Source organism: Maylandia zebra, linkage group LG7 (assembly GCF_041146795.1).
Source record: "Maylandia zebra isolate NMK-2024a linkage group LG7, Mzebra_GT3a, whole genome shotgun sequence".
Taxonomy (NCBI): Eukaryota; Metazoa; Chordata; class Actinopteri; order Cichliformes; family Cichlidae; genus Maylandia; species Maylandia zebra.
Window position 1 is genome coordinate 57,667,624 of NC_135173.1, and position 17,055 is coordinate 57,684,678.

Genomic DNA, 17,055 nt, shown 5'->3' on the forward strand with positions numbered 1-17,055 from the left:
TTTAGATTTGGACAACTTTTCTAAATTGTAGTCCTACAGATATCTCCACAGATGCTGTTTAACAGGACCAGCCAACCAGAAGAAGTTAGCTTTAAAAGGAGGGAAGCTACACCAGCTTGTTTCAGACACAATGAACTGAAACTTTGGAAATAAGCTCAAAATACAAGTACAGAGAATTGATGTTATTTAGTTAGTCAGTTCATGGTGATTAAACCCAAATCATGAAGTTCTCCTATACACACAGGCAACAGTAAGATTGGATGAAACGCTGGGAACAGAAAAGAATTTTTAAACAAATTATAAGAACCACTCATACAAAGGACCTCAAACCCAGGATGGAGAGTGTAATAGAAAAGTTGACACAAGATGATGAACAAAACTGGAGAGAAGGTAGAAAACCCACTGTGGTGACACCTTAGAGGGAGCAGCCAAAATAAGATGATGATGAACATCCGAGAGTGTGGAGACAGAGAACGTGGCATTTGAACTCCATGTCAGCTATCAGTATTTAAAATGAAGATGATGGAAATTTTGGGGGCCTTTTGGTTGGTGGAAGATATTAAGAACATTTCAAGGTAAAATTGAATATTCATATTTTGGCGGGCATATATATTATTCAGAAGTCTCTAAAGAGGTTCTGAGGCAGGTTTTATCTGAAGACCAGCATATGTGTCTACTTGTCAAAGGTTTCTTGTAAGGAAATAAAAGAGACTGCTCTATAATGAGAATGCACTTCAGTCATGAGTGAGTCAGTCATAAAAATGTCAATGTGCTACGACAAAGGGAGAAATAATGTGGGACATTTTGCCTTGCAATACAAGGAAAAACACCTTTTCCTGTTAAAGTAGTCACCATCATCTTTTTCTTCTTTTGGCTGCTCTCTTTAGGGGTCGCCTCAGCAAAATAATCTGCCTCCATCTGTTCTTAGTATCTTTTTCTGTCACACCACAGGGGAAAAGGGAACAAGAATTAAAAAAAAAAAAAAAAAAAAAACAGCAGAGGGCAGTAATACACCGCTGTAGCGTCTACTCTGCCTTACTCAAATTAAAGAAGAAAAAGCTGAAGAAGACGAAGAAGAAGGGGAAGTGGTTCGACACAGCTAGCTTGTATTAGTATTCAAAACAAATCTGATTTGTGTTTTTATGCGCGGAAAAGAAAGAAAAAAAACTGTGCATAAAATGAAAGTTTTGAAGCTAAACTGAAAGCTCTTTGCTTCTGCTGTATTTGTCTGCTTACTGTAATTAGACACGAACTGAATATCTTGCCAGTCATCCAGCTAGCTCTACGTGCTAGCTCTTTTAGCTCAGCTGTCAGCGGCTTGTTTTGTTCTGTGTTAAGTGGCATCCCCAGTTATAACACATGAGTGTGTCGCTGGTCGTTATTCGTCTGGAGTTAGCCGACCAGTCACCTTTTCCACAAGGTTTCCAGTACTGCGCTGGTGAGTTTTATTCTCTTAATTTTCAAATATCTGCTGAAAGTTAAACAGCTAACCAACAATAGGCGTGAAGACCCAATTGTCCACTGTTAGTCGTTTTACTGTTTTCACAAGGTAATTTCAAACTAACGAATTGCTTCATTATAGCTAATGCCTGACTCTGTTCCTCTCGTGTGCAGTTGAAGGCATGTCAGAGGAGGAGCTGCAGGAGAAAGCTCTGGGTTTAGCCAAACACAGTCTGAGTGGAAAAACCGACCTGGAAAGATCAGCTGTGCTGCACCAGCACATCGGCAGCAGAGCCATGGGGGACATGGTGATAGAGACCTTTGAGCCCAGCCCAAGTAAGAATTTTCCTGATGTTTAAGTGTACCTATATATGACATAAAATATGAAAAGCATAAAAGGTCAGCTCTGAGTGCAAGACTTTAGTGTTTTTATCACACTGAACCTAATTCAGCATCTTAATAACTATTAATGTCAACGTTTGTATGGTTAGTAAATAATATTTCTGAAAAGCCAGGCAGGTGAGAAATAACAGGGAAGAAAATGAAAGTGTAAAATACTGACACCAGTAAAATACACTATCTTTTCCATATGTGGTCATCAGGTGACTGTGTATCATGTATAAAACACACAATACTTTCTGGCTATTTTGTTAGGTTTACACCTACTATGTCAGGCCCCTTTTGCATCCAGACATGCCTTAATTCTTCATTGCACAGGGCTAACAAGGTGCTGGAAATGTTACTCAGTTTTTGGTCTATAATCTATTGATTTGCTAGCTACGCATTCGTGACACATATCTCCCGTTCCACAACATCCCAAATATATTGTATTGCAGCGGTCCCCATCCTTTTTTGTGCCACGGACCGGTTTAATGTCAGAAAATATTTTTACGGACCGGCCTTTAAGGTGTCGCGGATAAATACAACAAAATAAAATGATACGACCAAGACAAAAACTGTGGTATTTTATAAATATAATAATAAATGCAGATTCACTGTGTAATTGTGTAACTTTATTAGCAGTGTCCTCCTGAAATGCGCCAACAACATTGAGAGTAACATCCTCCTCTCTGCCCCTTAATGCTCTTTGGTCACTATGGTAATGCAGAAATATTTCTTTCAAAATAAGACACACAACTACAACACGGGAAAAGACCCAGGGAAACCAAGGTAACGATAAAAACCCTGAAAACCATAAATTTCACAGCAGAGCCGCAACTCTCGCGGCCCAGTACCAAATGACTCACGGACTGGTGGCCCCGGGGTTGGGGACCGCTGTTTTATTGGATTGAGATGTGGTGTCTGTGAAGGTCATTCTCCCTGCTGGAAGCAGCCATCAGAGGATTGAAAATAGTCAGCAGCAATACTCAGATCAGCAGCTGTGGTGTTAAAACGATGATCAGTTGATACTGAGAGGCTCTTGACTCTAAATGTCCCGAGAAACTGTCCCCCACAGTATTATTCTGCCACCAGTCTGAACCATTGATGCAAGCCAGGATCCATACTTTCATGTTTTTTGCCTGAAATTCTCACCTTACCAGCCAGATTTCGCAGAAGAAAACTAGACTCATCAGAGCAGACAACATTTTTCACATCCACCTAACTGTTTGGCTTTGGTCAGTCTGTCTGAATTGTAGCCTGTGGAGATGGATGTGCTGGAAAATCCCAGTAGATTATCAGTTTCTAAAATACTCATACCAGTCCTTCTGGCACCAACAACCATGACATGTTCAAAGTAATTTAAGTCACCTTTGGCCTCCATAAATAAAATGTGCCATTTATACATATTCATCCTCTTTCTTGTCCTCTCATTTCTTAGTTTGTAGAGCCTCAGTTTCTCTTTTCGCCTCTACTCACATCTTACTTCATTCCTTCTGAGAGATGTGAGCTGAGGAAGCAACGAATTTTAAAGCCATTTTAAATAATTAGAACATTTGGCGTATTTAGGCGTAGAATAGGCCTGCATGTCTATTCTACCTGTTTTTTAATTCTTGTAAGCAGGAATGAAAGTAAGTTGGTTTTGTCTGTTCATACACATTAAAAATATATATAATCTAAATTGCTGAATTTCTCTTCCAGACACAGGTGGACGTGAGGAGCAGAACAGTGAAATTCAGGATGCAAAGACTGGTGTAGACAGTCAGGAGGGTGCAGAGGATAGGTTTACGACAGGCACAGCTCCGGACTCACCCTCCAAGCAGCTCCCGGACCAGATCTCTTTCTTCAGCGGGAACCCATCAGTGGAGATCATTCACGGTATCATGCACCTCTACAAGACCAAGTGAGTCTCATCTGGTGTGTTTATGACAGATGTGATGAGGTGAACAATAGGGATCTGTATTTGGGCACTTTTTATCAGATCATTGTCGGCTAAATTGCAGCTGATAAAAGTCTGATGCTTTCTTTATCGAACTCCAGAGTCCACCTCAAACTGCATGTAATGATACAATTTCACTTCCACCATTTCAAGCTAACATTGACGTTTTAGTCACAATTCTTGTTTTCTTGTTTTTCCCTGCTCTTTATTGCAGCAAAATGACATCACTGACTGAAGATGTCAGGCGCAGCGCTATGGTGTGCATCATCACCGTCCCAGCGACCATGACCAGCCATGACCTTATGAAGCTCATGGCTCCTTTTAATGATGTCATGGAGCACATGAAGATCATACGGGACTCTACCCCTAACCAATACATGGTTCTCATTAAATTCTGCACACAGGTATCATCTCCTTCACTTTTCCCTCCGCAAGTGAAGTTTGAAGGATGTTGGTGTATGTTTTTGTAAGCCTGCATCAAAAAATTCAATGAATAGTAATAATTGTTGGTACTTGATGTGAGGTTTAGGCAGTTCAGGGTTTTCAGCCTCTCTGTAACATAAACAAATGCTGCCATATTGCAAAATGTTTTAGTTTTGTTTCTCAACTATAGTAATATTGATTTTTACAGTTTTATTTTATTCTCGCAGTTTTTTGGCAATAGACCTTGGGATTTTGATCAATTCAGAGTTCTGAGAGCTTCATGCTTAGAGATGACAGAGTATTAACTGCTGCTTTAATACAATTAACTGTATATAACTGTTCCAAATACAATACGTTTCCGGCTCTCTTATTTGTAGGCAGACGCAGACAGTTTTTACACAGCATGCAATGGCCGCCAGTTCAACTCTATAGAGGAAGCAGTGTGCCAGCTGGTCTATGTGGAGCGAGCAGAGGTCATCAAGTCTGAAGAAGTGAGTGATTTTTGGTTTTTAGCTTTTACACATTATTCAGTCTGCAGCAGGTGGGTGGTGTTTGTGAAGTTATTAGAGGATATTTATCTGAGAATATTAGAGATACACGTTAGTTAATGTTACAAGTGCATTGGTGGGAACAAAAACAAAAAAGTTTGGTGATTTGTGGAAACAAGTCACTCTTTTTTTTTTTTTTTTTTTAAATAGTCAACAGAGTCCATTAACAAAAACTTGGTTTGGTTTGCTTTGTGTTTTTTAATTAGATCCTGTGTTTTGGGAGATAGAATTGCTTTACAATTACTTACTTTTTTTGTCAGTGGTGTCTGGTGTGCTCTATTCTGAGCACATGTTAAAAATAAAAATTGCAAGCGCAAATGTTGCATTTTGAGGAGAAAATAATTTTGAGTGAAGAAAAGTATTTCAGTGTTTGCTCTTATCCATATACACTCACACAATAACAGTCCCTCTTGCTCAGTTGTTGGATTTGCTCAGGTCTCTGCTTTGTGTGCTGACAGACATCTGTGGACCTGCTCTCAGTGGGTCGCTTTTCCTCTCAACATATCTGCTCTGTGCATTAGCCACTGCATTCCGGAAACACGGTCCAGAATGTAGCTAAATCTAGTGGAGTGATTTAGTTTAAACTAGATTAAAACCAGCAAAAAAAATAAATAAATAAATAAAAATTATATATTTTAAAATATAATAATTAAACATACTAACCGAAAATGGATTTAGCTACATTCTGGACCGTGTGTTCGGAATGCAGTGGCTAGAAAGCTGATTGGCTCTTTTGGTCTCCAGTCAGAATTTTTGTATCCAAGTCTGTGATTGGTTGGTTTTGTGGCACACTTGTAACGGCTTACAGAAAGAATTGAGCGTGCAGGAAGCAGGGATGTTGAGAGCGGGAACGACACACTGAGAGCAGGTCCACAGATGTCGGTCAGCACACAGAGCAGAGATCTGAGCAAGAGCAAATATCAACAACTGGGCGAGAGGGGCCGTTATTGTGTGTGTATATGGATAATGGCAAACACTGAAATACATTTCTTGCATGCAGCAATGAATTTTGTTTGCTCAAATTAAACTTTTCTTCCCTCAAAATCATTTTCTCCTCAAAATGCAACATTTGCGCTTGCAATTTTTTTTTACATGCACTCAGAATAGAGGCACAAAAATAACATTATATCATCTCACCTATTGGTGTTTGCTGTTTACACCCTTTACATTGTGTGCAGCCAGAACGAATATAAGTCCGTTTAAATCAGTCCTTCTCTGTTGTTTCAGTATTAAAACCCAGAATTTTTTAAAAGTGATTTCTTGTCTCTTATCATCAACCTCCTTTCTTCCGTTCTTTCCTTCCTGCTCCGTCTCCTCAGGGAGCCAGTCTTCCAGTGATGGAGCTGACTGAGTTGCCCAAGTGCACTGTGTGCCTGGAGAGAATGGACGAGTCTGTTAATGGCATCCTCACCACTCTGTGCAACCACAGCTTTCACAGCCAGTGTCTCCAGCGCTGGGAAGATGCCTCGTAAGTTGAATGCACATACAAGTTCCCCTGTATTTACTACATCAGTTTCAACTTGGTAGTTAGCTAATTTTTGCTTACTCAATTTAAAACACTTGATATTAGACAATAAAACCTATTTCTGACTTACTTTAACAAAGTATGTGAAAAGATCTGTTCTTATCTGCCAGCTTTAAGTCAATCATGTGTGATAGTTTCTCTGATGTAGTTTAAATGCATTCACCTGATATTCACTCCACTGGATATTTCTCCAGGCTTTGTCATTTTGTGCCATGTGTTGTTTTTGTCCTGCTCTTTACATGCATTCTCCTGATTTACAAAAGACAACTGCATGTTTGTGACAAAGCCGAATGTGTGTTGTTTTCAGGTGTCCTGTATGTAGGTACTGTCAAACACCAGAACCAGTTGAAGAGAACAAATGCTTTGAATGTGGAGTGCAGGAGGTAAGCTGTTTCACTCTCCCACAGTGGTGTAATAGAAGATAATCACTTGATCTTCTTGCTTTTTGCTTTTAACCTTCTTTTTTTTTGTCCCTCATTGAATCTTTCTTCATAGAATCTGTGGATATGCTTGATCTGCGGTCATATTGGATGTGGTCGCTACGTTAGCCGCCATGCCTACAAGCACTTTGAAGAAACACAGCATACCTACGCTATGCAGCTCACCAATCACCGAGTCTGGGACTACGCAGGAGGTACTGGATTTTGTGCATGCTGCTGTTAAAATGATGCATGTTCTGCTTTTTCTTATTTTCTGTTGTACTTATACTGTTACAGCAGTTGATGCTCATATACTGTACTGGAGTTCAATATTGGGCTCGGCCTTCAGACTGCTTTTCAGTTGCTAAATGTATGTTCTTTCTGTCTATGTTATAGAGAAAGAATAGCTCTAATATGGCCATCTCAGTCACAGAAGTCTAACCTCATGTGCTATATCTTCAAAACTTCTGTTTACAAGGGCAAACCTATCACCAGAAAGCTGGTTTTAAGGGAGAAGAGATAAAACACTTTATACAAAGTTATACAAAGATTATTTTGAACCGCAAACCAGGCAAAGTTGTTGGTAGACTCCAAAAACAAAAAGTATGAAGCTGAAAATGAGCAGAATGGTTTCTCTTTAAGGAGGGTGGCTGTAAATTACCAGAATAATTTGCTGCTATAATCAGTTTTCTCGCCATAGGGGGCAGAAGAATACCTAAATTAGTTGGAGCCAGACTCATTATCAGCTTTTATGAAGTCCTGATAGCAAACAGTTCTGCCCTGTAGTAACTAGAGAGACAGTGAAGCCAAAAACAAGAAGGCAAAGTGTAAAAATGACAGAATAGTCTGTAATGATTTTATTTGATGTCTTTTGAAATGTGTTTTGGAAAGTATAATACCTGACTAAGGCTATTGCTGGTATTGTAGATAACTATGTACATCGGCTTGTGGCCAGTAAGACTGACGGGAAGATGGTGCAGTATGAGTGTGAGGGAGACACCTGCCAGGCAGAGAAAATTGATGCACTCCAGCTAGAGGTGAGCATCTGCTGTTGTTGTTTTGTAACGGCAATCGACATCAAAATGTTCTAAATGAGTTCTCTCTGTCTGCAGTACTCATACCTGCTGACAAGTCAGCTCGAGTCTCAAAGAATTTACTGGGAGAATAAGATTGTTCATCTGGAGAAGGAGACAGCTGAAGAGGTACTTGTGGACAAATGCAACACAAGTTTTGCAATCCCTTAATGAATATTGACTTATATCAGGCTGTAAAGTTTAGAAGAACCAAACTGAGGCATAGAAGTCGAGCTCTAGATTCCACTCGATTTACTGATACACATGGATGGTATGGTAAATGGACTGATTCTTATTTAGCGCTTTTCTACTCTCCTGGAGCACTCAAAGTACTTTATACAACATCTGAACTAATAATCACAAATGAACAATTCATAGCAAACACAAAGGTAAACACTTGTAAGTTAGACTGTGTTTCATCATGTTCTCTTGCTGACAACATCTTGAACAGTATTGGCTTATATCTACTCATGGGAGAACTGTTGAGAGCAAAGGACTCACTAGCTGCCCCAAATACAATGAACAATCGCCACAGACACTAATATAACTTATCACTTACAGCTACTTATTCACTTATAAAAATGTACATTTCTTAGCAGTTTAGAGTGGATTGGTTTGCTAAGCAGCACATGTGCAGTAGTATAGGACCCCAGTCCCGGCTTAGTCCTCTTGACTAGTGCCTGTCCATCTCGATTTATCTATTGCCCTCTTGTGGAAATGCAAAACACAGGTCCTTTGTCCCAGCTGCCTTTTTCTAACCTCTATCTTTTTGTACATATTTCAGATAAACAACATGAAAGCGAAATTTAAGGAGACATTGGAGCGCTGTGATAACCTAGAGCGACGGTTAGGAGAAATGAGCAAAGACAAACAGAGCATAGAGAAAAAGTAGGTGTTCGGTTACTTTTTTATATTGTGTGTTCAGTGGTCCCAGTAGTTGTTGGTATCTGTGCTCTTTTTTTATGAACCAATTGGACAGTGTGGTTGCACTATAGACTTGAGTGTATAACGCAAACTAAAACTCTAAAAATTATTTAGTGGAGGAGATAAAGTTATATCCCCACAGCACATAAAACAATTCAACCAAGGCTCTCAATATGTAGTCTTGAGGTGGGAAAATTCCTCATTTCCTTAGCAAACGATTGTTTGACAGCTGAAAATGCCCTAACAAGCACTTACTCAGATCCCATTTTTGTGCTTTTTTTTTTTTTTTTTTTTTTTAAATAACTGGAACTACAGAGGAAACAGGATTAAATGCCTTATTTGAAGAGTTGTCATTGTGGCTTGCAAAATGTGCAGTGGAGCAGTAAATCTTTGTTGCTGCATGGTCAACCAGGTATTGGGTGTGTCACTTCTATGATGCAGGCTCAAATTGATAGTAACATTGCTTTTCCTGCTATAACAAGCCAAAGTTTCTGCTGTTAAAAGCTTTATTTACATTACAACTTCTTAGTTTAGTTAAACCCAATCAGACACCCAGACTTTAGACCAAATAATCTATAGGGCTTGTTTTTGTATGGAACCTGACAACATGCAGCACTGCTGCATTTCTACTTTCAGATGCACTCAGTTGAACAGTCGAGTGGTGAAGCTGAGCCAAGAGCTGACGGAGGAGCAGGAGATGAACCGCTGTCTGAGAGCCAATCAGGCACAGCTGCAGGTACAGCTGTCAGAGGAGGAACGCAAAGCAAAAGAAAGCGGTATGTAAAGAGAGACCAATAAGTCATGTAGTAGTACTCAATATTGATGCTCTGTATTAACTCAGTGGGTTGAAAACTGTAGCATGCTGGTATAAACAGTTTTATCACAGTGGTGATATCAAGTTGTCGAAGCACAGCAAAAAATGGAACTTCTGAGGATGTTGATGCTTCAACTGAGAGGAAAAAACAAAAACGCTTCAAGTGCTGGACGTATTATTTTGTCAGCCTGCCAAATTCACAAATGAAAGAAGCCTCAGAGTGAACAATGCAGTGCAATATTTCCATGATTAATGTGTGATTTGTATTTTTTATTTTTAAAACCGTTGTGATACCCTATGTTCAGAGTAACATATACCAACAGGGAAGTGTAGCATGTTCAATTTGGCACAGCATGTTTACACATGCTGATAGAAGAATTTAATTTAGACTTTTTCAAGGTTTTCTTTAATTGGCATTAAATAGCACCAGCTACAAATAAATGTGAACCTGAATTCTTTGTACACTTCTTGTTAGTTTTCATTTGTATATTTTTAATTTTAGTGTGTATATGCTCCAAATGCATGAGGTAAAGGCAATTGGTACAACACTGGTGGCCAGAGTACAGAAAGGATTATTTTAGATATTTTAACTTCAAGCCTGCTAGTTCACTATTGCATCACCTATTGCTTTAAACAGAAACTGATGAAAGTAGTTGCGAATCTAGAGCAACGGGTTGGTGGAGAAGAATGAGTAACAGGACCGTTCCCAATGATTGGCTGCTGGTTGCTTAGAATATGTAAATACTCAAAATGAAAAAAGGACCTTTGACTATGAAACAGCATGGGTTATTTTTATTTCAGGGCTGTAGTGAGAAACTAGTTCCTCTTTGCACAGAAATATTTGCAAATCATTAACAAATTGCTTAGCCTGCGGCTGAGTACAGTCATTCTGCAAGCAGACAGGAACCACATACACCAAAGAAGTGTTTTTAATATAGATGGACAGAGTCAAACACTTAGGAGATTCATAAATTTTGTAAGCAGTCTCTCTGCTTTCAAACCAGCTTCAGTCTATATTTTCAGATTATTAAAATCTTCTTTACTTATGATTAAAATCTGCAGTGTAAAGCATTTACTGACACCTACTTTGTAGTGTATTACTATCAGAGCACCATTTGCTCTGGACTCAACACAAGGCGGCTTTCATCACTGTTTTGCCTGAGGCAAGTTAAGTATCAGGTCAGAGGTTTGAATGGAAATTTTAGGTTTACAGTTTCACCATACCTGTATTTTTCCTGGCACACACAGTTGTGAGGGTCAAGATTATTTAAACAAATATCCTCCTGGGCATGTGCTGTGTGTTAATGTAGAAAAAAAATATAGTAAAAATGTCAGTTTTGACTCTTTCACAGAATGTTATATTCTAAATGGACTGGACTTGCATAGCAGTTTGCTACTTCAGGCACTTTTTACTACAAGCTTCATTTACCCAATGTCACACACCCATTTGTGTGTGTGCGTGCGTGCGTGCGTGCGTGCGTACGTGCCTGGGTGTGTGTGTGTGTGTGTGTGTGTGTGTGTGTGTGTGCGTGCCTGGTTTGGTTGTTTGTTTGTTTTTTCAATTCACCTAAGCATACTCATAGACACTCAGACTCCAAAGGATGTATTTGGGGGTAAGCTCAAGGTTCAGCCTCTTGCCCGGGGATGCTTTGAAATACTTTGGAATGCTGACTGGGGGGTGAACCACAAAGCTATAGTTAATAACCTGCTCTGCCTCCTGAACCACAGACATACATGTTCTTTCCTGTTAGAACTGACTGGGCTCGAATTGAGGTGATCACAGTCCTCCTGAAAAGGCTGTGCGATATGACCAAAATCTGATATCCCGATATAAGAATGTAACATTTTCTGTAAATTCTGTGAATCTCGGGCAGCTCGTCTTGCGGGAAGTGTTTCCAGCTGCGCGTCATGTAGCTGGAGTTGAGTGTTTTAACTGATGCATGAAACGATACATTTTTAGACATAAGTTGTAACGGCCGCAGTTTTCTTTGTGAGTATTTATAGATAGGTGTACTGCGGGGAAAAGCCTGTTCTAACATTTGAGTCTATGGTTAATTTTTTAGCACATGGCGGCTCTTTTTTAATCCTCATCCGTAAATAATTTGCTCTTTCACGTGATTCAGTTTATTTTGAAAAGTCTCAACAGAATCGTGAGCTTTATTGTGAAAGGTTTATGTGGAACATAAACAAGCGGACACGCGATGCTGTTACCGTCGTTGTTGCTAACCACAACGCATAAAAACAGGGGCTTGTCCGTCTGTAGTGTGTTTATATTAAATATAAGAGAAAGAGAGAACTTTAAGAAATTAATATAGCCACTACAGTGACCATCAAAACGATGAAAAAATATTGCCATGAACAGTTTATTTTGCGACACCACGAAACAAACGATAGCGTAAAATGAAACGATAGACGTTTTTATATCATCATCCGATATATATCGTTATATCGAACAGCCCTACCTCCGAGTAAATGTGCAGTCATATTCGTTGTGTTCCCACTAGTGCTGTCAGCGTTAATCTCGTTGAAATGACATTAACGCCACAACACGGCAAATCTCCGTTAACGAGCTACCGCGGATCGCCCCGTGCGTGGGGCTGGACGGCCAACACGTTAACGAGCTAACTGCGCTAACGCACTAGTTCCCACCAATGTAATTGAGCATTGCGTGGCACATCCAACATACTGTTTTACTTTAGTCCATGACTCGCTTACCTTCAGGGTCATACGTCACATGAAAACCAAAATAGTTCCAAACGCCAGATCTGAATGAGGGTGGGGGAGGTTCAATTTGCCATGTTGCAACGAGCTTAACTTCTGTCTCGCTAGCTTCCCCTGCGCTCAGTGAATCTGCGTTTGACTACTCCGCCTAGGCTGCACTGTCGAGCACAGATCCACTGAGCGCTCAACACAGACAGCATCGTCAGAAGGAAAGTTGATAAAATAAATTAAAAATTTTGTATTGTTCGATACATATGCGTACCGAACCGAAAGCACTGTATCGAACGGTTCAATATCGATACGAGTATCGTTGCACCCCTACTTCTTATGTTCTGTAAACTTTAGTAACTGAACTGCTCTTTCAGGTTTTTGCAAACAGTGCAGCCACTGATTATGTTAACACAGTGATCTGTTCTTGGTAGAGGTATAGCAGTCTTTTCTTTGTTTAGAGTAATTGTGGTGCAGCTTCATTTATTAGCAGCTGATATGTAGGTGGTGGATATGCAGAAATCAGTAATCTGGGTTAGGAACGGAAAAACTTAATCCACAGTGACATAAGTGTGACAGCATTCTAATCAAATATTAGTATCACGTCCAAGACTGGTAAAATCCAAGACTGTGGAGTTGACTTAGGACAGCTGAATGGGATCAATAATATACCAACCAGCTTGTCTGTATGAAAACACCAGAAGTCGTTTTGGGGTGGCAGTCGGCTAAGCAGGGTATTAAGAAGGAGTATCCTTTCTCCCAGTCACACTTTCACAAGTGTCACAATTTCTTGTCTGTCTTCAGAACGCCTGCGGTACAGTGCCAGCATGATATAATGATAATCACCTTTGCCAGTCTCAGCTTTCATTTGTTGTGATTAATTAGCTGACATATATGGCAACACTAATACATCAGCGATAATGTTTGCTAATAATAACAGCTGAAAGGCAGACCTCCAGTGATGTGTGGAATGTGACGTGGTTGTTGGAGGGTTGCACTTTTTTTTTTCTCCCCCATTTCTTCTATTTTGTGTGTGGCTGAGAATTTCCCTCCAAGATCTGTGACTTTACGCCCCTTGTTTCCTCGTTGTATACTGCTGATCAGCACAGGAAATAGAACACTGAACATTGTATTTCACATCAGCTCTTAGGGAAGAAATTATTTAGATTGTCAGCTTCAGACCTTATGATTATAATCTCTGTAGATTTCCATACTTTTTGTATAGCTTTTCTAATGCTTACGATTCTACATGTTTATGGAAGTTCGCAACAAGGTCAGCAATGGGGGTTGCATGTAATCAGTAGCATGTTTCAAGTCCATTTCAAGCAAAGCATTTGTTCTTTTACATTGTGTTTACGAGTTCAGCCTCGTGTAAATGCCTCAGCAGTTCCACCCCCACAATGCTTTAAAGTAGCTTTTGATGTTTTTAATGATAAGTTTGTCAGGTGAAAATTTTCAAACAGTGTTTGAGAGGACTTCAGCTGACTTTGCAACAGTGTTTAAGTTTATAGAGCTTCACAGCAAACTGTATATGTATAAATGGCTGTCTGTCCCTCAGTGACACATAACTCATTTGGTTATTTGTGTCATTTGAGGATTTAGCAAATGACTAGATGTGTAAGATCACAACTTAATACATCTAAGACCTGTAAAGCAGACTGACTGTTGAACAGGAAAAAAGTAAAGGGCACAGTGTTGGAGTAATAGTAATAACAAATCTGTATAAACACAGGGTTCCTGCAACTGACACTGCTTGGGCCTTTAAATAATATCATTACTCAATAAATGCTAGTTAGTTAAAACTGTTATCATCTGTCTGGATAAATATGAGTGAATGAATGAACACGTTTAGCTCTACTTTAACCTGTTCACTGTTTGTTCCTCGTTGGCTTCTTTTATAGACGATCGTAAAGATGGAACAATAGCAGAACTGCAGGAACAGCTGAGAGACGTGATGTTTTATCTGGAGACCCAGCAGCAGATTGAACATCTTCCACCAGAGGCTCGCAGCGAAATTCAAGAGGGACAGATCAACATCCCAGCCAGCCCATCTGACGGCGCTCTGGGTTCGGCAGGAGCAGGCCCTTCCTCTGGCAGGGGCAGAAGAGGCCGAGGCAGGAAGAGGAAGTAGGCATGGCCTAAACTCAACTGGAACATGCTAGAAACTGTGTTGCTGCTTCTCACTGTGGACATGTTTGTGACTGAGCCCAGCCCTTTATTCAATGTGTATCTGCATTATTGTAATTCTTAATAGGGTAAAGGCAGGAAGAAGGAGTAAATGTTGATAATATTTACCTGCACATTTTCCTAGCATAACTCCTAGCTCCTACAAGAAGAGCATAAGAGAGGATCGCTCAGTCACTCAAAACATCAGTGTGATCTAAATGTCCTCTTCTCTTTCCAAAACTTAAAAGTATATATTTTGATCACAATTTATATTTATTTGATCAGAAATATTTCATCTGTGCCCAGGTAGTACCATATTATAGTACTTCTTTTCAAACACTGCGTGATCTTTTTATTATCTTAAAATGCAAAGATGGTTCTTTTACAAGTGAGAGAAGAATCAAGGAAATTTATGTCCACATTTTCTGAGTTTTTCCTTCATTTCTTTGGACTCGGCTGTTTCATCTGTTATGTTCCAATGTTTTTTTTGTTTCTCTTTTTGTTCCTCCACTTTAAGTAGAAACACTCGTCAGAGAACATGGAGGAGAAAATGCCTTTTTCAGCAGTGCATTGTATTGGGACAGGAGTCAGTGTTCACAGAATGCACAGTATTTTTGTATGAGGAGCAGGAAGCATGTTTTGCCATGTTTTCACCATCTAGGTTAGTGATTCCCAACCACTAGTACAACTTGTGTACCTCAGAGGATTCTACAGCATTACCAGGAAGTAGTTCAAAGGATTGTGTATGTTTGCTAATGATTTATTGAAACTATGTGGCTCCTTCCATCAATCTGTATTGTCCCAGTATCCCTTATTTTCCAGCTAATTTCCTGGAAATCTTTCTCAGAATTTCTCCCATAATATTCCCAAGACTGTAGTTATTGACTCTAAAACTAAAGTCTAATATGATTTTTTTAATTTACCCTTTAAAACTCTTAATATTACTGGCTGCTATTCTATTATTCCTCCATTTAAAGATGATTTTAAATTACAAATATTGTGCCATTTGATGACATTGACCTTTGGCTCTAAGACATTATGATAAGCATCTGTATTATTATGCCATATAAACATTAAGATTTTCAGAGAAATTATTAAAATAACCAGGGTACATTAGTTGTACCCTGGTTATGTGTTAAATACAATACCATACCAGAAAAAACACCAGAAGCAACTGTGACCTTTGCAGTTACAATCCTGAACATGGTGTCATAACCTAGATGATGAAATAAGTGACTCAGCTCCCTCCTTGAATACTAAGATTTTTTTCCCTTGCAAAATGTTCACAATAAAGTTTTAGATGAATCCCTAAGGCCTTAATTAAAAACTGGTGCAGAAAGCACACATTGATTTTTTTTTTTTTTTTTTATAAACAGCCACTCAAAAGATCATTCTATGCAAAAGATTCTTTACAGCCCTCTAAAAGGAACATAATAATTTCAGAAATATGAGATTTGCTGTCAGTTATTTGAGATGCTAACTGTGACATTGTCTGACAAGATATTTCACGCATATAGCCAGTGACGGCCAACAGGAACCAAGCTTGCTGGTTACTGTTGTTTGTAGACATGAGTATAGTATCGCTCTCGAAAGTTAAATGAAAAGATGTTTTTCCACAGTGATCATCAAGAGAAAAGCTGGAATGTACCTGTAGCGACTGCTTTGAGAGAGGAGATAAAGAGCTGTTTTTTTTCAGCCATAGAAGCTTTCATTTAAAAACAAAATACGGTAAGTCATGCTCCTGAAAACATCCGTTCATGCTGGGGTTTTGTTGTTTGTTTTATTGCCATGAAAGTGTTCAGTTTTTTGTTGTTAACACTAAAACTGTGCTGCCACTTTCAATAAAACATTTTCTGAAGTTTTTCTTGTTCTGGGGTAAAAAGTGTGTTAAGCTGAAACAGATGCATACTAGGTTGCCGTCAAGTGACGAATGATCTTTGTTGAAATGACATACTACACAGCTGTGATGTTAAAGTGCAGACTGTCAGATCTAACTAATCCTTCTGCAGTCTACTACATTCACAGTTTATTACCAGCAGCCTGTTGAAAGTAAACTGTGTACATAGTTGGAAAACACAGACACGCTGACAGATTAAAAAGCTTGGTCTTCGTAGACACACCATCTACCTGGTAATTGGCATGCATTTCTCTCTACACTCCAAGACAAGTTTTAGGAACTTGTCATTTGTCACACTCTATACCTCCCCCCTGATGACATTTCAATCCTGTGCCTGTGTTTAGTAACAACTGTAGTCACAGGCAAATGATACTGCATGCAAACATTTTCCACACCTTTTATTTTTCTATTTATATCCCCAAGTATGGCCTCTAATGTTTCATCAGCCAGTGGAACTACAAGGGTCAGACATTTCAAGTTATTGATTAATCCTTGAGGAAAAATCAAATCAGGAGCAAGCTGGTTACAGTTTCCAGCAGCCCTAAATGTCCCCAAATATTTCCCTAAACAACATTTACAATCATATAGAGAGGAAATAAATGCAACGATTATTGGGGTTTTCTCTATGTTATTATAGGGTCTTTACCTTACACCTTGTGGCAGCTGTTGTGATTTGGCGCTATATAAATAAAATTAAATTGACTTGAATGTGTGGTCTAAATTTAAGGAAAACAAGCCTCCTGAAATCTTCCTTACATCAAGTATATGAGATCTTTTGCACCAATATACAAATAAGTCCA

The 17,055-nt window shown here is 39.2% G+C and overlaps 1 protein-coding gene across 1 annotated transcript; it reads left to right on the forward strand.

Moving 5' to 3' along the window:
* The first annotated feature begins 1,044 nt into the window (after positions 1 to 1,044).
* Positions 1,045 to 16,221, forward strand: brap (BRCA1 associated protein). Its single transcript, XM_004566952.6, has 13 exons — positions 1,045 to 1,438; positions 1,615 to 1,776; positions 3,520 to 3,721; positions 3,972 to 4,161; positions 4,558 to 4,671; positions 6,048 to 6,196; positions 6,561 to 6,636; positions 6,749 to 6,887; positions 7,600 to 7,709; positions 7,785 to 7,874; positions 8,530 to 8,633; positions 9,306 to 9,445; positions 14,094 to 16,221. Exons 1-13 carry the CDS (start codon positions 1,360 to 1,362, stop codon positions 14,321 to 14,323), a joined length of 1,785 nt encoding a protein of 594 aa, XP_004567009.2. The 5' UTR covers positions 1,045 to 1,359; the 3' UTR covers positions 14,324 to 16,221.
* The last annotated feature ends 834 nt before the right edge of the window (positions 16,222 to 17,055 follow it).

Excerpts from the sequence above, each read along its gene's own strand:
- brap (XM_004566952.6), top strand. The coding sequence starts at position 1,360 with ATGAGTGTGTCGCTGGTCGTTATTCGTCTGGAGTTAGCCGACCAGTCA. Across the intron at positions 1,439-1,614 it reads AGGTTTCCAGTACTGCGCTG|TTGAAGGCATGTCAGAGGAG; the intron begins GTGAGTTTTATT and ends TCTCGTGTGCAG. Across the intron at positions 6,197-6,560 it reads CAGCGCTGGGAAGATGCCTC|GTGTCCTGTATGTAGGTACT; the intron begins GTAAGTTGAATG and ends TGTTGTTTTCAG.